At 41.3% G+C, this 20,507-nt stretch overlaps 1 protein-coding gene across 5 annotated transcripts in view; it reads right to left on the bottom strand.

Annotated features, from left to right (window-relative positions):
• The window catches only part of slc25a25b (solute carrier family 25 member 25b), a 51,262-nt gene that overhangs the window by 16,419 nt on the left and 14,336 nt on the right, over positions 1–20,507 (bottom strand). Inside the window, exons 1-5 of one of the 5 annotated variants that reach the window (XM_029710159.1) lie at positions 17,899–18,000; positions 4,144–4,270; positions 3,718–3,805; positions 954–989; positions 415–526 (exon numbers count right to left, since the gene is read on the bottom strand). In XM_029710159.1, the coding sequence (XP_029566019.1) occupies positions 415–526; positions 954–989; positions 3,718–3,805; positions 4,144–4,270; positions 17,899–17,928 (393 nt within the window). In that variant the 5' untranslated portion in view covers positions 17,929–18,000. Of the gene's footprint in view, positions 1–414; positions 527–953; positions 990–3,717; positions 3,806–4,143; positions 4,271–8,992; positions 9,469–17,898; positions 18,001–20,507 lie in introns of those variants that run through there. The other 4 variants (XM_029710157.1, XM_029710155.1, XM_029710158.1 and 1 more) reach the window with 4 other exon arrangements.

Below are 20,507 nucleotides of genomic sequence, written 5' to 3'. Positions count from 1 at the left end.
GGTCAGGGCCTAGACGGCTAATATGGTTGGGGCATAGAGAATGTGTTTGTATCTGTGGGACTATTAATAATATATGAACACTACTCTGCTATTCAATTGGAAGAGAAAGGACATAAGACAAACAGTGTCAACATACAGTCCTAGTAGTTTTAATATTGGTAGAGCATGGCGTTCACGCCGCCATATAGACGCTTTTATCCAATGCAAATTACAGTCATGCGTGCATTTTTACGAATGGGTGGCCCCGAGAATCGAACCCACAACTCTGGTGGTGCAAGCACCATGCTCTACCAACTGTGCCATACAGGACCACTCAATTTACTTAAATGAAAAACAAAATTTAAACAACCTATGAAAAACCAAATTTGCTTTTGAACAACCCTGAGAGGAAAACATGCAGTTTTTCCATCTTACCGTAGAGTGTTTCCAGTACAGGATGATCTCAGGAATGTTATCAGCAGGGTGCAGCAGGTGGTAGTCTCTCCACTCGTTCCAGTCGATGGTCATCGTGCCGTTCTTGTCCATGCTGTTGACAGAGAAAACAGAAAAGACCAGAACCATTACAACATAGCTTTTTACAGCGCCTCTTCTCTTTTGTTTCACCAGACCGTCTATGTGTGAGCGTGTGCCTGAATTCAGTGTCAGTAAGCTCACACATGCACAACTTTCTGATAAGATTATAAATGCTTTTAAGTGCTGCTTTTTTACTTTCCAAATTTAAGCATGCCATGGGCATTTTCTGTGTTGGGTTATGGGAATCTTTCAGTAATCTTCTTAAATTTGGGCTTTTTATAAGCAATTAAAGGGCTGCAGGTTTTTGCTGTGGCTTTCTTTGTAACAATGAAATAAAACTTGAGGAGAGGGCAGAAACAAACAGAGTCAAATACGAAGCGAAGAAGACGATGTGCGTTTGTGAGGCAGGGCAAGCAGACGGAGATGATTCCATTACTTACTACATGATAGGCGCCCAGACAAGGCCCTTCCTTATTCTGAGACCAGCAAGAGGGCGAAAGAGAAGGGGAGAGAAAGGAGAGGGGAGGCACAGAAAGGGGGAGGGCAGGGACATGCACATAAACACACAATTAGAACTACAAAAGAACGAGGGGGGCTCTGGTGGTGATGTCATAATGCTCACCCTAACTAACGCCTGAGGAAGAATCTTTCAAATGGATGGAATAAAACCAACTACTCTTAGTGATTTCATGATATCCATATTGGACGTGGTGAAAAATGGCTTAATATGTAACGTGCAAGTAAAATAGATCTACTTCCTGGTATTAAAACAACTTCACAGTCAGAAGGACATAACGCTAACTTTATCTCAACTAGAGTAAATCATTGTAGTTTCCTCCGCTTATCAAAATGCCTTGCACATATTAAACATGTGGGTCCTTAGAACTGTAAAAAGCAGGGTTCTCCCCAAAGAATTTAAGAGGGGCGCTGCGCCACTATGTAAAAAAAAAAAGTATACAGTACCAGTTAAAAGTTTGGACACACCTACTCATTCCAGGGTTTCTTTAAATTGTACTATTTTCTACATTGTAGAATAATAGTGAAGACATCAAAACTATGAAATAACAAATATGGAATCAAGTAGTAATCAAAAAAAGTGTTCAACAAATCAAAACATATTTTATATTTGAGATTACTCAAAGTAGCCACCCTTTTCCTTGACAGCTTTGCACACTTGGCATTCTCTCAACCAGGTTCATGAGGTAGTCACCTGGAATGCATTTCAATTAACAGGTGTGCCTTGTTAAAAGTTAATTTGTGGAATATCTTTCCTTTTAATGTGTTTGAGCCAATCAGTTGTGTTGTGACAAGGTAGGGTTGGTATACAGAAGATAGCCCTGTTTGGTAAGAGACGAAGTCCATATTATGGCAAGAACAGCTCAAATAAGCAAAGAGAAACAACAGTCCATCATTACTTTAAGACATGAAGGTCAGTCAATGCGGTAAATTTCAAGAACTATTCAAGTTTCTTCAAGTGCAGTCGAAAAAAACATCAAGCGCTATGATGAAATTGGTTTTCAAGTGGACCGCCACAGGAAAGAGAGAGACACCAGAGTTACCTCTGCTGCAGAGGATGAGTTCATTGTAGTTACCAGCCTCAGAAATTGCAACCCAAATAAATGCTTCAGAGTAAGTAAGTAACAGACACATCTCAACATCAACTGTTCAGAGGAGACTGCGTGAATCAGGCCTTCATGGTCGAACTGCTGCAAAGAAACCACTACCAAAGGAAACCAATAATAAGAAGAGACTTGCTTGGGTCAAGAAACATGAGAAATGGACATTAAACCGGTGGAAATCTATCCTTTGGTCGGATGAGTCCAAATGTGAGATTTTTGGTTCCAACCGCAGTGTCTTTAAGACAAAGATTTGGTGAAAGGATGATTTCCGCATTTGTGATTCCCACCGTGAAGCATGGAGGTGGTGTGATGGTGCTTTACTGGTGACACTGTGTGATTTATTTAGAATTCAAGTCACACTTAACCAGCATGGCTACCACAGCATTCTGCAGCGATACGCCATCCCATCTGGTTTTAGCTTAGTGGGACTATCATTTGTTTTTCAACAGGACAATGACCAAAAACACACCTCCAGGCTGTGTAAGGGCTATTTGACCAAGAAGGAGAGTGATGGAGTGCTGCATCAGATGACCTGCCCTCCACAATCACCGACCTCAACCCAAATGAGATGGTTTGGGATGAGTTGGACCGCAGAGTGAAGGAAAAGCAGCCAACAAGTGCTCAGTATATGTGGCAACTCCTTCAAGACTGTTGGAAAAGCATTCCAGGTGAAGCTGGTCTGCAAAGCTGTCATCAAGGCAATGGGTGGCTACTTTGAAGAGTCTAAAATATAAACAATATTTTGATTTGTTTAACACTTTTTTTTGGTTATTACATGATTCCATATGTGTTATTTTATAGTTTTGATGTCTTCACTATTATTCTTCAATGTAGAAAATAGTAAAGAATAAAAAAAAAAAAATATGGCAAAACATTTTCTCTAGATTGCAGGAAATGGCAGTAACAGGTGTTCAAAAACGCAAAATCTACGAGTCCAAAGGCGGTAACTGCCCTCCTACGGGCCTCTCCTGCTGCCATACTCAGCAGCACCCCCTTGTTAAAAAATCCTGGGGAGAACCCTGAAAGGCCAAGCCTCAAAAAAGCCATCAGGTAAGACAGTATAGGACTGGAGTGGCAACTCTAACCAGGATTAACAGAGTAATCGAGGGAAACACCAATACTTCTGTGGAATGTTCTGGTGGACTCGGGTTACCCAGTCGACCCTGGCAGTGGTAAATGGACGACACTGACTGCGACCAGTCAGCCATTCGGGAATTAAAGATGAAATAGAGAAATGGGGAGAGAGAGAGGATTTCTCCCCCGAGGATCTTCAACCGAAGATTACACAATACAACATCAGTAGTGTTGAACCTGCACACATGATTATATGTACTATTATTACTACTGAAATTAACTGGATTTCATTATCCTCATTGCATTGTACTGCATTTACTGAAATGCTGTACCACTATATTGCTTTGGTAATATCTACAAATTGTATTTCATGTCAAAGCAATCTGAATTTGAGAGGAGAGAGAAGTAGAAACAGTCAGAGACTAAATGCATGCTGGACATTACGAGCCATTAGTTTAGACAGGAGTGTTGGTGAGACGGGAGACTCGTCAGCCCAGGTTGACAGCCTCACCTTTTGAGGATCTTCTCAGCCTGCTGCTCAGAGATGTTAACCCCCAGGTCTCGAAGGGACTGCATGATTTCCTGCGAGTCAATGTGACCTGTGGGGCAAAAGAGTAAACATCAACATCGACCACTCGCAATGTGCTTGAATTATGATGATATCATCTCATTAACCGGATATTATATCACTAAGCTTTTAATACCAGCTTATAGAATAGTACATCAAATGTAATAGACATAAATGCAGAATTTCCTCAGTTATAGTATGTCATTATGTATGCACAGCTTAACCCAATGCATCATTTTCCCCCCAACTGACCAAGTGATTAGTACGTTATAGCCCTTTGAAGGCTAAACAGTGGTTTAAGTGTAACTGGTAGTGATAGAAGTAAACACAGGCAGTGGTTGTGTGGATCCAGCCTGTGTTCCATCGTACCATCGTTCTTCTTGTCCAGGCTCTTGAAGACCAGCCGAAGCTTCTTCTCGTGGTCTCTCAGGTAGTGGACAAACTCCTCAAAGTCCAGCTGGCCGTCCAGGTCCTTGTCTCCCGCTTTCACTATTTTCTGTCAGATGAGAAAGAGGCATTTTACATTTAGATAAGGATTAAATATCAACTTACATACAGGTTGAAGACAAGACAGGTGAGTCAAGGATACAGCTGTTAAAAAAACAAAAACATCGAGGATTCAAGGCAAGGGGAAATTATAGCCTAAATTTAGTTAAAACTATGACAAAGGTGAGCCACGAGAAAGAGATGGACCGAGTGATTTGAGGACAGGCGTGTAGGTCAGTGACGGGAAGGTGACAGCCACAAGCCATCTGGGTCTTGTTTGCTCCAGAGTGGTCATATGGTGGGCATCACCTGATCCATTAGTGTGGAGTGTTTAGACCATCACAGCCACGTTGAAATCTAACTCAAGCCTGGCGGAAAGAGCACACAGGATGTCCGAGCCATCGAGCTGAAGGCGTTGAGAAATGCATGTGGAGCTGAGTGCATTTCAATCATTAACCCCTACCCCAATGGGCTCTGAGCCAAGGAAGAGCCTCTTAAAAAGGTGGAGCTAGGCCTGGGAGTTCTTCTCAGCGATTTAAAGTCAATCTTGACTCACAGTTATAAACTTTGGGTGAGGAGTTTATGAGTGGGTCTGGGCCAGCTGAATCTATGAGGACTGACTCACATGGTTGTGTGTGCATTTCCATGAGTGTAGGGGTGTGTGTATGGTTCTGTGCATTTCCAAAAATATCTGAACTTCTGACCTTTGGGGGCCATGTTAGGGGACAGGTGAAAGAATAACTATTTGTTATTAGTGTAACTCCTTATGTTAGACTTTTAGGTTATCACATCAGGTTTATAGAGTAGATTACCTAAATACAGGTCCAATATATCTATATATTCTAGGACTATTGTGTTTCTAACAATCCAGCCCCTTTTTAAATCCTACCTAGCCCGTGCCGTGTCCCCAACAACCGGAAGCATCCGGTTTTCAGGGGAAATAGAAAGAGAGCCTGTGACGAGACTTCAGCTTTTGGACATTAACAAGGCGACACTCCATCTTAACTCCTCCTCCACATTTACTGGATTGGTTGAACAGTTCAGAAGAGAATCTCCAAACAGTTATTTTTTTAATCTTCTGGTCAAGACCAGTATGTAGGGGATCTAGTTTCAGGCGTTTCTTTTACACCTGCTATGTTAGGTTAACTCCTACCAGTCCTTTCCTGAGAAGTGTGTCTCCTCCTTATGATTCAATAAATAGAGCAAATCTTAGGTCTCCTTGAGCAGTTGGCTGATGGCCAGCAGTGGCTTCTGGGTAAAACGCAGCCAACAGTTAAAGATAGATGATCTTTCGCTGCCTTAATGCCTCGTGCCATGCTAGAGTGCATGTCACGTTCTGACCTGTAAAGGTGTTATTTGTTAGTGTTTAGTTTGGTCAGGACGTGGCACGGGGTATTTGTTTTATGTGGTTCAGGGTGGTTGTGTATGTGTCCATGTAGAGAGGGGTATTTGATTTATTAGTCCAGGGTTTTGGTTATTGTTCTATGTTAGTTTATTTCTATGTTCAGTCTAGTCATTTGTATTTCTATGTTTAGCTAATTGGTGTTGGGGCCTTCAGTTGGAGGCAGCTGTCTATTGTTGCCTCTGATTTAAGGTCCTATAATTAGGGGTGTGTTTGTATTGTGGGTAGTTGTATTCTGTTTTGTGCTTGTCACCTGACAGAACTGTTAGTGTCGTTTCTGTTAATTGTATACGTGTTTATTTTGTTTCTCCTTCTTATATATTAAAAAGAGAAGATGAGTATACACTTCCCTGTTGCGTCTTGGTCCTCCACACACGACACTCGTTACATTGCATGTGAAGTTCTATAAGCCGAACACTAACCTGCCTACCAATATTCCTACTTTTGGGGACAACTGGGCCATCACTGTAGGAGGGGGAAAGTGTCCTTCCCGTTGCAAACTAAGCATGATTCACCTGTCTTCGTCAAGATAGGTCCTAAATTATTGGCACCCTTGATAAAGATGAGCAAAATGTACAAAAATAAATACAAATATTGAGCTATATTGTATACTCAAAATGTGAAAATTATTTTATACTAATACAATTGCTCAGAGAAATACTTTTTTTTTAACAAGTAATACTTTTTTCTCAAAAAGATAGGGGTCAAAATTATTGGCACCCCTGTTTTCAATAAAGGAAAGGGAAAGGGCTATACCTAGTCAGTTGTACAACTGAATGCCTTCAACTGAAATGTGTCTTCGCATTTAACCCAACCCCTCTGAATTCACATTTTAGTCATTTAGCAGACGCTCTTATCCAGAGCGACTTACAGTAGTGAATGCATACATTTTTCCCCCCCCCCGTACTGGTCCCCCGTGGGAATCGAACCCACAACCCTGGCGTTGCAAACACCATGCTCTACCAACTGAGCCACACAGAGAGGTGCGGGGGCTGCCTTAAATCGACGTCCATATGGGATGTCATCAATACCTCACATTGCGAGGATAACGGCACTGAGCCTTTTTCTAAATGTTTTATGAGATTGGAAAACACATTGGGAGGGATCTTAGAGCAGGGTTTCCCCTAACTAGATCCTGGGGCCCCCCCTGGGTGCACGTTTTGGTTTTTGTCCTAGCACTACACAGCTGATTCAAATAACCAAACTCATCATCAAGCTTCAATTATTTGAATCAGCTGTGTAGTGCTACAGCAAAAAACTAAACTTGCAGCATGAGAGGGGGTCCCAGTACTAACTTTGGGAAACCCATTCCTCCATACAGAAAATGTCCAGATCCTTGACATCCTTCGTCTGCGCTTATGGACTGTCCTCTTCATTTTAAATCACTGGTTTTTAGTGGGGTTAAAGTCTGGAGACAGATGGGCATTGCAAAATCTTGAGTTTGTGGTCAATTAAGCATTTCTTTGTGGATTTTGGTGTGTGCTTGGGGAAGAAAGATTAGGCTGGAAGATACATTTGCTGCCAAGTTTAAGCACCCTGGCAAAGGCAACCAGGTTTTTGGCTAAAATGTCCTGGTACTGGGTAATGTTCATGATGCCGTTGACCTTAACCCTTGTTAAGGTCAACGGCACCCCAGGACACAAAATAGTCGATCTTCCTGCAAGACAATAACCCCAAGCACCAATCAAAATCCACAAAAATAAGCTTAACTGACCACAAAAATCTACATTTTCAATGGTCATCTCAGTCTCTGGACTTGAACCCCATTGAAAACCTGTGGTTTGAATTGAAGAGGACAGTCCATAAGAACAAACAAACGATGAAGGATCTGAAAATATTCTGTATGGAGGAATGGTCTAAGATCCCTCCCAATGTGTTCTCCAATCTTAAAACATTTTAGAAAAAGGCTCAGTGTCGTTATCCTCACAAGGTGAGGTATTAAACAGGGGTGCCAATAAATTTGACTACCATCTTTTTTTAGAATAAAAAACATTACATGTTAAACAACATTTATTGATTTGACACAGTAGTTATCATCTTTATTAAGGGTGACAATTTTGGACCAGACTGTATTTTTAGAGCATTAGGTTTTATACTGTATACTGGCAAATAAAACAATTCTAATAACCTTGGTCGGTCAGTAGACCCAGGAAACTAAGCTAATATGGGTGTTTGCGAACTCAGACGCATTACCATGCGCAATCCTTTTAACAATGGTTTGTTTGCCCTCGAAAAGAAGGAGACAGCTTTGACTGAACATCAGATAAACTCAACCATGTGCACTAACTAGCTGGCCATTTCTGCAAGCTGAAACCTAAAAACAGACCAGGAGCAATTGACCAAAGTTATGGGTAAAACTGGAGACGCCCACTAGTTTGTTTATAAAATAGTGGGTTTTCCAGATAATAGTCTAATTATTGAGGAAGTACAGAATTTTTGGGCAATAACAGGAATGAGTTCAAAGTCCAGTCTTAAGAACTATAGTGCCATTTTCTTACTCATCCCTCAGAATACATTTAAGTTAAGTTTGTTTGACAACAAGCAAATATCAACCAAAGCATTAGCCTACATTCTAAGAATTTTTGACGACACTAATCTGGGCTTTCTTACATTTTCTAGACATTTCTAGACTCTGTTCCACAGGAAGCGTCTGAGCCTTCTTTGAAGGATACCTGCCAAACCCCTGATTTAACCTTAAATGAATAATCTAAAGAACCAGTTCAGACTCAGAGTCAAGAGTAGTCTAGCGTCGGCTCCCAGGCTTCACTCACATACAGAAGGTGAGTTCAAAGCCTGTGACAGAGGCTAAATGAAGTCTGACTACATAGCCACTGAATAGAGTTTGGAAGAACATGAATTAAAGACAAACTCATGGTTATGAAATGAATTGTCTGAAATATTTTGTTGGAATAAATCATTAAATCCATATTTGACCCCTATGAAAAAGCAAATTACAAAATAAGGACAGTGCATGAAGCACATTAAAAAGCTAGGTCCTAGGGGGTTCAAAGGACAATGCATTGCTGACAAATGTTCAGCAGAACGTTAGATTATAACAAGAAAGAGTTCATTCAAATTTGTGTGAATTTACAATAATTTCCAAGTTATTACACAGGCAGAGAGCCTGTCTACAGTCTGGCCACTCACACAATCAATCAAAAAGCCCATTCTACAGCTGTAGGGCTGTCTGCTAGTCTTGCCATATGAATGAAAGTGCTGAATGAAATAGCGAAATGCTAATTGGAATTCATTCAAGTGTTATTGCTATGATCACATAAACAGAATTGTACAGCTATAAAAAGATTCCAGATTTAAAAACGGCATATCTACCTTCCGCCAGTTTCGATATGTAGAAAATTCCTGAGAAGGAAGAAATAAGCTCAGTTTGAAGAGAGACTTGAGTTCAGCTGGTAGTCCATTTGATTCAAAATACTCAAATTCAGTGTGTTCTGAGTTTGGAAAGGGCACGCACAGGCACACACACAACATGTTTCTCTTAGGTAAGTGTAAAATACAAATAAATAAGTTACATAGAAAAAAAAAAAAGTTTGCCCGCTCTGAAGTGCAAAGCTGGAATGCTGAAGGCAGAAGACACATATGGGATAAAAGGACTCAAAAAGGTCCCTCCCACACAGAGGCTGGTAGGACCAAGGAGCAATCTTATTGGATGCCACAACATCCCGCCCTCTTACTATCTTTACACCACAGGCTGTCAATATTTCAAGAGAACCAAACAAGACTGCATTCTGACAAAGGAGCCCCCCCCCCCCTTTAGCCCCCAACAAATGGCCCCTTCATGAAAAAAATGACTTGTGCACTTGAATGAAATTAAGGAACCAGAGGTGAACTTTCCGGCAAACCCTTTAAAGCTCCTCTTTCTTTCAGTCCAAATGCTTCTTATGTGTAATTAATTACAACAGCTTAAATACACAAGTCACATCCTACCGTACTGGAATGTGACCAACTGTGGCAATATTAGGCATCTTCCTCTTTCTTACACAGAGGAAATCATGAGATCATCAGCATTACAGGGAGTCAGATCTTGGGACCGAAACTGTGGTGCACTGTATGATCAACACCTTTAACTGGGTTATTACAGAGAAGTGTTACCATTATATCAAGGGGGATTTGATATTTAAACTAGCTGAAGTTTGACATTGATGACCATCTCCTATAGTACAAGGTCATGCACAAAATCTGTGTTACACTAAAGTGCAGTTGTAATTGTGGGGCAACTTTGAAACGTCGAACATCTTCCTTTCAAGAAATTTGACCATTTTTATGTCTAACAAGATGGCCAATACACTGGATATTAGTCATCTTGTTAGAAAAGGAAAATGGCCCACTGCTTGAGGCCCACTGATGAACTCAGGAACTTTGGCGACACACTACCACACCATTAGCACCGACATATTTTTTGAGACTGACTGCAGTAGACCATCACAGCTAATACGCTACCATTACGCTAATATGCTACCACTAACCCAAGGAGTACTAGCAGAAGCACAAATGCTAACCCAAAGTGTAGTAGTTTTAGTTATTTAGCAGACGCCCTTATCTAGAGCGACTTACAGGAGCAATTAGTGTTACCTAGTCGGCTCGGGGATTCGAACCAGTGGCCTTTCAATTACTGACCCAATGCTCTTAATCACTAGGCTACCTGCCTCCCAAGGGATGAAGTTGGTGGATTTATTAAGTTTAGCCTATTTTAACATAGTAGCCTGCTCTTGAAATGTATACAGGTAGGCTTACAAATGGGCCCTTTAAGTAGAAAACTAAAAAGCAGCATGAAACTTCCCCTTCTGAAGAAAGAACATGTAACTGTAGAATTAGGACTAAATGAGAGGTTACCACCATTCCAGACTGTATTGTGTGTCAGTAATAGAGATCACCATTGACGTAACAGTCTGCTCCAGTAAAGTGTCCTCTGTCAACGATAGAGGTGGTCAGAGTAAGGAGTGATTCAATTACAGGCACAGGAGATTGGAGAGTCCCAGAGACTGCTGGGTGCCTGACTGCAGCAAGCCTGTAGAACCCACGCACTTGTCCACTGGCTGCTAGAGGAACCACCTGTAAAGCTATCCCACTGAAGGGGTGGGGGGTGGGGGGGGGGCGCTTTCAGAAGAGGGGGGACATTTTCAGCGAAGCATCACATGGGTGATCGCCAGGTATCTAGCTCTCGGTCTTCCCATTTCACTTGGCCAGCTATTTCTGGGTGAGTCACTCGGCTGGGGTCCAAGGGTAAAGGAAGAATGGCCGCTGACGAGAGGGGTCTTGGTATGGGGGGGGGTCTGTGTGTGTGTGTAGGTAGGTCAAATCCACGGTTCAATATAATGTACGCACATCCAGGAGCTGTTACACGTGCATGCAAGGAGAATACCTGTACAGAGTTTAGATGCTGCTAGATCATTAGATCCTAAAGCATGGTAGATCGCTCCGAGATTCTAAAACATTGTTATATCCACTAAACCTAGTCATCCCTTTAGAGTTAGGCTATAGACATTTACAAACAAACGTCTGGTCAAAGTCATTACGGCCATTAGGCCGTTAATGATTTGTAGGGTAAAACATTTCAGTCGCTTTAACTCTGCTTTGTCCAGAATGCACGTGGCTGAGATGTAAGGTAAGACTCACCCTTTACACATAGCACGCTTATTCAAAACCAGCCAAGTTGATTGAGAATACATTTAAAAATGCTGCTACAATGAAAATATTGAAACACAACATGAGCAGCTTTAATATTGCAATTGAAAAATGAATTAGGCCCTAATCTATGGATTTCACATGACTGGGAATACAGACATGCATGTTGGTCACAGATACCTAAAAAAAAAAAAAAAAAAAAAGAAATAGGTGCCTGGATCAGAAAACCAGTCAGTATCTGGTGTGACGCATCATGTTGATTAGGCTGTTTATTGTGGCCTGTGGAATGTTGTCCCACTTCAATGGCTGTGCGAAGTTGCTGGATATTGGTGGGAATTGGAACACGCTGCTGTACACATCAATCCAGAGCATCCCAAACATTGGGACATGTCTAGTGAGTATGCAGGCCATGGAAGAACTGGGACATTTTCAGCTTCCACAAACTTTATGTACAGATCCTTGCAACATGGGGCCATGTATTATCATGCTGAAACATGAGGTGATGGCGGCAGATGAATGGCACGACAATGGGCCTCAGGATCTCGTCACGGTATCTCTGTGCATTCAAATTGCCATCGATAAAAAGCAATTGTGTTTGTTGTCCGTAGCTTATGCCTGCCCATACTAAAACGCCACCATGGGGCACTCTGTTCACAACATTGACATCAACAAACCACTCGCCCATACAACGCCAAACACACCGTCTGCAATCTACCCGTTAACAGTTGAAACCAGGATTCATCCGTGAAGAGAACACTTCTCCAGCGTGCCAGTGGCCTTCAAAGGTAAACATTTGCCCACTGAAGTCGGTTACGACGTCGAACTGCAGTCAGGTCAAGAAGCTGGTGAGGATGACGAGCACGCAGATGAGTTCCATGAGAAGGTTTCTGACAGTTTGTGCAGATATTCTTCGGTTGTGCAAACCCATAGTTTCATCAGCTGTCCGGGTGGCTGGTGTCAGATGATCCTGCAGGTGAAGAAGCCAAGTGTGGCGGTCCTTGGCTGGCAAGGTTACACGTGGTCCGGAAAAAAGTATGTTTTTTTTTTTTTAATGAAATGTATGCATTCACTACTGTTGCTCTGGATAAGAGCGTCTGCTAAATGACTAAAATGTAAATGGTCCGCGGTTGGACGTACAGCCAAATTCTCTAAAACGACGTTGGAGGTAGGGCTGGGCGATATGACAAAAACATAATATCACAGTATTTAAAAAAATAAAAAATAAAATTGACAGTATTTTATGTTTTGGAACAAGTTCTACATTTGCTTTATGAGTAGTTTGTGCCCCTTGGATGGCAACACATACATTCTAAGTGACTTCAAATGGGTCTTTCTCCATTCTGATTGTTTTATACTGTTAAATTCAACTTCAACCTAAAATATTTTCAGCATTTTCAATTTTTGCATTTCCCGCACTCATTTGAGATAATTTTTACACTGCTACATAGGGATGCACGATATGGTCAAAAAATCTAGGCCTTATTTTACCAAATGTTGCAATTGCGATTTGACTTGCAATTTACAGCAAAATAAAATTATTATTCTAATTATATAGTTCAAATATAATAGTGGGCACTTTCAATACATTGTGGATGGACATGACAACGAATGAAAATGCCAGGGAGGAGTTATTGTGACAGGGTAGGAACCAAAGTGTTGATAAGTGTTTCCTAGGGCACCCTATAATCTTTGGCTACATTGAATGTTTTCTCAGCTACTTCATGTAGCTAACGTTCATGCTTTGCGTATTCCTTTCTAATTTAGAATATACTGTTTTACAAACATGCTGATTGAGGTCTACACCATCACTGGTATTATCAGGACGTATAGCTAATTAAGTTTGCTCAGATTCAGTACATTTATTAGATATCTAGTATGCCAGCTAACTAACGATTAGCATTTGCGGCTAACAAGATTTAGGCCCAACTTGATAAGAAAAAAACAACTAGCTTAAGCTGTTTGCAGATGTACGAAACAAATTAAAGTGTAATTATTGAACGCTAGTGGATTTTAATTATAGAACGCTAGTGGATTTATATTAAAACGCAAGTGTCTTGTGCTCGAGCAACAACAAAATGTGCCCACTGAGTGACAGGGGGCGGGGATAGGTCTGTGTGGAAAGCAGCATGGAGTGAGAGAGAGATGACTCAAGTAGCTAAGTAAACTCTAAAAATGGGATGTTACGCACGGAGTATCACATTTAACAAACCAAACACTCAAATACCGTTTTAGAAGGTAAAGTAAAAACCCCAACCGGTCCGTCAATACCAGTATTACCATCAATACCAGTATTTAGTCAAATACGGTATACCGCCCAGCCCTCGTTGGAGGGGGCTTATGGTAGAGAAATTAACATACAATTCTCTGGCAACAGCTCTAGTGGACATTCCTGCAGTCAGTATGCCAATTGCACACTCCCTCAACTTGACACATCTGTGGCATTATGTTGTGTGACAAAACTGCACATTTTAGAGTGGCCTTTTATTGTCCCCAGCACAAGGTGCACCTGTGTAATGATCATGCTGTTTATTTAGCTTATTGATATGCCACACCTGTCAGGTGGATGGATTATCTTGGCAAATGAGAAATGCTCACTAACAGGGATGTAAACAAATTAAATCAGGATATTTTCCACCTGCAGACTGCAATGTTTTTATTTGTTGGCTTAATGTAGGCTATTTTTTTTTTTTACATACAATGGCAATTATTACTTTTTAGGTTTGTATAATTTTAGTTTAGATTGATATAATTTTTATTAACCACATGACAATGATTGAGATATGAAATGAATTATAAATGAATTATTATTATAAATAAAATGAAATTGTTCCATGAACATATGATCTGTGTTCCAGTTCGTTAGAAATGGTAAGATAAATTGGCATTCCATATGAGGAAGGTAGCCGACTCCTCGTGTTGGTAACTTCAGGAGAGTAATGGTAGAATCTGCGAAAGCCAGCAGGAGCGGTATGAGAATGGTTGAATGGCGCCCACGAGTCATTTATGTCTTATTTCATCAAACAGTAAGCTTAAAGCCTCACACATGCTCAATCATAATTTGATTGAAAACACAGAGTGTGTGTCTATATATGGAAAAATACTAGTTAAACATTTTTGACCAATCGATTGGTCGAAGGAACACACGACTTTCGGTCAACCAAGATGTTTTTTTCCTTCCCGGGGACAGCTCTACCCCTAGTTACCACAGCCACAAAGTAATTTGTAAAAATTCATTAACATTTTTGGTTTTATTTTTTGTCTTAATTTAAGGTTAGGCATAAGGTTAGCAGTGTGGATAAGGTTAGGGTCAAGGTTAGGTTTAAAATTACATTTTAAGAAGATAAATTCTGCCTATTTCTACAATTTATGACTTTGTGGCTGTGGTAACTAGGGACAACCCTGGGAATGGGACATGGGGTCTTACAGCTGTAGGGTCTTAATTTGAGCCAGTTTGATACTGCAGGAAAATAATAGGAAAATAATAGGAAATGTGAATTATAATTAAATTTACATTTTTGTAGGGGTTGATACATTTTTTCATAAGGGAAAACCAAGTCTGAAATTTGTAAGTGGAAATAAACTTCAGAAGCCTTTTAAAACCTCAAAGTTCTCCTGCAACAGGGTGATCAAATTAAGATCCTACATCTGTGTGTAATGATAAGCACAAGAGAAAAACATGTTGTTTTCTTCCTTCTCCATTGAACATCTAATCAAATGGCTACCCAGACTATTTGCATTGCCCACCTCCCCCCCTCTTTTACACCGCTGCTACTCTCTGTTATTATCTATGCGTAGTCACTTTAATAACTACCTACATATTACCTCAATTACCTCGACTAACCGGTGCCCCCGCACATCGACTGTACCAGTACCCCCTGTATATAGCCTCGCTAGTGTTATTTTACTGCTGCTCTTTGTTACTTTTATTTCTTATTCTTTTAGGTATTTTTCTTAAAGCTGTATTGTTGGTTAAGGGCTTGTAAGAACTACACCTGTTGAATTCGGCACGTGACAAATAAAATTTGAATATAGGCCATCTTGCGTTTACTCCCGCTCTATGCAATAGACAACTTAGAAAAGGCCATAAACATATAGTTATCAGCATATCAGCAATCTCTCTCCAATACAGTCCCATCATTAGGCCGGTCTAAAAGTTCAGATAATCAGTCCACAACAGTCCAAAGTGTCAAAACGCTTTTCTACAGCAAAAAACATGCGGTCAGTCAGTACGTATTGTAGTGATATTTTTGCACTAGTTGGCTGCACCAAAACACCCCAAAATGTTTTATTTATAGCTTGTTCCCGAACCTCTTTTAAAAACAGGGAGCCAATTGGGAACATTGAATCGCAATAAAATCACAGTATCAAATCACAATACATGTTGAACCGTGAGAGTCGCAATATCGTATTGGCACCTAAGTATTGTGATATTGTATCAGGATGTTCCTGGCAATTCCCAGCCCTAATGTATTGTTGTAACTGGTGAAAGTCACAGGTTTGAATTATAGGTTGTTGGTTACAGCTGAGATAAAGTCTAACATGTGTGACACACGTACATGTGTCATGAACGATGTGTGTGTGTGCGTTTACATTTACGTCATTTAGCAGACGCTCTTATCCAGAGCGACTTAAATGCATACATTTCATACGTTTGTATTTTTTTTGTACTGGCCCCCCGTGGGAATCGAACCCACAACCCTGGCGTTGCAAGCACCATGCTCTACCAACTGAGCGTGTGTGTGTGTGTGTGTGTGTGTGTGGGGGGGGGGGGGGGCCTTCACTCCATAAAGACACATCTAAAAATGGCAGTGCAACTTTGCCAGGCCTAAATGTCCTGTCGTTAAGAAACCTATTAGAATGGGATTGGGGACTAGAAGTCTAAATGGCGGCGGTATCTACATTTTCATATTGTCAAACAGTACAGTCCTTCTCTCATCCCAGGATTTAATTAAGGTATTACTGTCTTTGTGTACTAAGGGTGCAAAGAATCCGCAAAAACAGCCCATTGGGCGTCTATTACCAGAATGCTAACAAAACTTGCACATAGCGTATTTCCATAGAGACTGCTAGCTAGATATGCTAACGAGCGCAAAACAAAAAAATACAAAAATTGCAAAGACAGGCAATCTAGCTAAAAGTTATACAAGTATAGGTAGTAGCTACCAAATGTCATTTTTGGAGAGTTTGGACATTTACAAGCGAATGTGAATGAGAGACATTGTGAAATGAACAAAGTTTTGACACATGCTTGTCTGAAGGAAGAAGAGCACTGGCTCTGGAGCAGCATGTGTACACGCTGTGTCTGTGTGGAGTCGCTAGAATAACACAGGGCTCTACACTGGCCTTTCTTTACAAGGAGCACGTGTGCGCCTAAGCTGAAAAATGTAGCCGCACACAAAGACATTTAGGAGTACAATGAAAAATATGGGAGGCAACAAAGGTAGAATCTTACATTTTTATAGACTCACTGGTGCTCTTAAATAAAAATTCCAGGTCGCACAGAAAAATATTTAGGCGCATATGTAGAGGCCTGCAACAGGCCTGCCTGCTCTGCTCGGAGAAGAGCAGACTGAGAGGCCGAAAACGGAGAGGCGTGCAAGACGCAAGGAAATCAAGATAGCAGTGGCAGCTGAACAGATAAGTCAACCAAACGCTTTGACTTCTCAAAACACGGCTAACACTATATGATGCCCCGTATCCTTATTGATTCAGCCAGTTACTGAGCTGACTAGCATGTTAAACCAGATACACAGCTGGACTCGCCATCTCCCACTTTCTCCCTTTGTGCCATTTACCACCAAAGCCTAGCATATATTATTAGTCAAATGCCATACATCGTATTATCACGTTTACTCTGCAATCTGCGGTGAAGTCTAATTGAAAGCAGGCATTGGACAGATCGTCCATACATAGCGGTTTTCACAGACCTGCAACAAGCCACACATTACATCTACTTTTGAAGCCTTTTTGGACACAATGTTCTGAACCCACCTGATAACTTGAGCCAACGTTTGTCACATAGCACAATGCTAAGAGAGTACCACGGCACAGTTGAGTACCACCACTGTACATGGTAACCCTTAAGTGACCCTGAAGAGGACAGCACTTAAACAAATGCTCATCGCATCCCAGAGGACAATCACGAGCCAATTTCGAAAGATTTCTAAAGTTGTTTGTGCATGTTCACTGGAATTGGGTATTTTGGCTGTGAAATGGACAAGCAGTACCTGTGACATCTCTCAGAAACTTCTCCTCTCTGAAAGGGTGGCACTATAGTTCAGTGTCAGCCTGTGGACACAGTGTGAACTTTGAAAGATGTGCCAAGTTTGTCAGATCACCAAAGAAGACATGCTCCCTGTAATCTCTATATTCTGTCCTAGAACATTACAGAATTGTGTCTACAAACTGTTGAAATACTCAACTCAAAAATTACCTTTTCCAAATTGAACCACACTTTTCAGTGTCTTAATTACTGTAACTTCAAATGTGCTCACCCACCATGCAAAGGAGACAACCAGTAAATGGCCAGTTCAATCCCTCCACCTGCCACCCCCTCCACACATACAAAGTGGTTGCTTCCATCCCTGCGTTACCTGTTGAAAGCCATCAGGGGGCACCACCATGATTAACACTGTGGTCTTCTTCGCAGGTGCACCATCACTCCTGCCCTTGTCATCCCTGGCAGATGTGTCAAGGTCTCCCTCGAGTCCAGTTTTCTTGGCAGTCTTTCCACTGACGGCAACCTCTGCTTCGCTCTCCTCCGGTGACTGGGTTCCCACGGGCTCACACTCTGTCCTTCCCACAAACCATTGGCATAGGGAAGTCCACACACTCTGCAGCATCGTCTCTAGACTGATGCTCGCCTGGGTGCTGAAAAGCCGGTGTCAACACACAATTAGAAAGGTGGGTCAGCCGAGGTAAGAGTGCTGCGCCGGTAGAAAAGAGAATTCACGGCGAGGGCAGGTGAGGACAACCGCAGAATGCAAAAGAGGGTCCTTCAAGTTTCTTCCGCGTCACTGCTTCAGCTACAAAAGCCCCTTTTCCTGTGTGCACTCAGCTGTGCTCCTCCTTTCGTCATCCTTCCTCAGATGTATCAGTCAGTATTAGTGGCACTTTTCTTTCTTTCAATCAACGCACACCGTAAGTTCTTCTCTGCCCAAACAAAAACATTAATTTAGCTGTAGCTTTAATGCAGCCAAATATGCAGGACTAACCTGTTCCAATCAAAACGATGTTATGGGCAAACTCAAACCACTAACATGTAACTTCTGTTAAAGACTAAAGAATGATGCACCTGCAACTGATATCTTGAGTTTAGTTCGATACTACCTTGGCTGCATCTCTGCTGCATATCATCTACTGAGAGGTTAAGACTGAGACAGGAGCTACAGTGAGATTGTCCGTCGATACTGAGCCAGCTAACCGGCACAGAGTAATGCAGTAAAAAAGAAGAGGCTCCTGAAACCTGCATTCTCACTGCAGCGCTGCATCAGCCAATCACAGCAGCCCACACTGATAGGTCCAACTGGAGATTCCCCAGAGCTGGACTCCACAACCAATTAGAATAGAGGATACGAAGCAACTAATTTATGACTTGTCATCCTGAATCGAATGGGTTTGTAAGGGTTGGGGGAAGTCTCTCTACTCTCAGAAAAACCTGCTGACCGTTCTTTCCCCTCCTCCTCTTCGATTCTCTCCATCAGAATGTCAGTATCACCGTGGCAACCTCACCCAGCTCTGCATGCTCTTTTCCACTAACACATACTGATCAGCAAAACCTCTTCAACTCTCCTCACGCTTCATCTTTTCTGTCTGCAAAAGCCTATATCACAACCTGCCGTGATTGGCAGTCCCATAGGGCGGCGCACAATTGGCCCAGCGTCGTCCGGGTTTGGCCGGTGTAGGCTGTCATTGTAAATAAGAATTTGTTCTTCACTAACTTGCCTAGTTTAATTAAAGGTTATAAAAAATGTTTTAAAGACTGCTCCATCCAAGACACTGTTCTGAATGAGCTTGCACGTCTGAGTATTAGTTTGAATTTGTATTTTTCATTCATTTTCAACTTGAAATTGAAGCGTAGAACCGATTACAGCTGAATCCCAACCATTACTTAGGACTACTGAATGTATTACGATGTCTCCGACAGGGTTGGAGTCAATTCCATTTTTCACTCAAGGATGTCTCATTCCGTGAATGATTTGGAATGTTGCCCATTAGCTTCAATCATGCCAATACTTTTTTTTTTTTAACATTTAAATCAATTGAATTCTGGTCATTTTCTGAGCAGACCTTGGGTGTCCAGACTTCCCCATGTTGACCTTTTGGCCAGGAAATGCATATTTGTTTCCTTCAACACTAGCTGATTGTGCATTGGGATTTTATCCAGAGATAACAACAGAAGATTATTGCAAAGGTCAGCAAGTCCTCCTCATGTCTAGGGACATATCCACATAAAGGATATTAGTCAATTGAAATGAATTCATTAGGCCCTAATCTACTGATTTCACATAACTGGGAATACAGATATGCATCTGATGGTCACAGATACCTTAAAAAAAAGGTAGGGGCGTGGATCAGAAAACCAGTCAGTATCTGGTGTGACCACCTTTTTACCTCATGCAGCGTGATACATTTGTATTTATAAGGGATCCAAAACAAAAGATAATAGTACATCATTTAACAGAATTAAGCCACAACATACCTACAATACAAAATGTATAATACCACCATACAACAATATTACAATATACGTGTGTGTGTGTGTGTGTGCGTATACGGTACCGATCAAAAGTTGACACACCTACTCATTCAAGTGTTTTTATTTTTATTTTATTTTTTTACTATTTTCTATTTTCTAAAATATCACATGGAATCAGGGAGTAGCCCAAAAAAAGTGCTAAACAAATCAAAATATATTTGAGATTCTTCAAAGTAGCCACCCTTTGCCTCGATGACAACTTTGCACACTCTTAGCAAGACTAAATATGGAGCTGCACAATATTAGAGCTGCAGTTTAACCTACCAACTATGTGTAGACAACTGCTGTGAAAGTATTGATTAAATTTAAAAAATCCCCTCAGATTTGGTTTGGCCTTACTAATGTCTGCAGCCCTGCTGTGCTGGCAACAATTAAGACCAGACTATTCACCTCACCCTTGACAGAACTGATTTGAGGTTGTACCGTATAATAGTATAACCAACG

This window comes from Salmo trutta, chromosome 23, assembly GCF_901001165.1.
Source record: "Salmo trutta chromosome 23, fSalTru1.1, whole genome shotgun sequence".
Classification (NCBI taxonomy): Eukaryota; Metazoa; Chordata; class Actinopteri; order Salmoniformes; family Salmonidae; genus Salmo; species Salmo trutta.
Note: the sequence above shows the minus strand (reverse complement) of the source record. Positions and strands in the feature narration are given on the sequence as shown.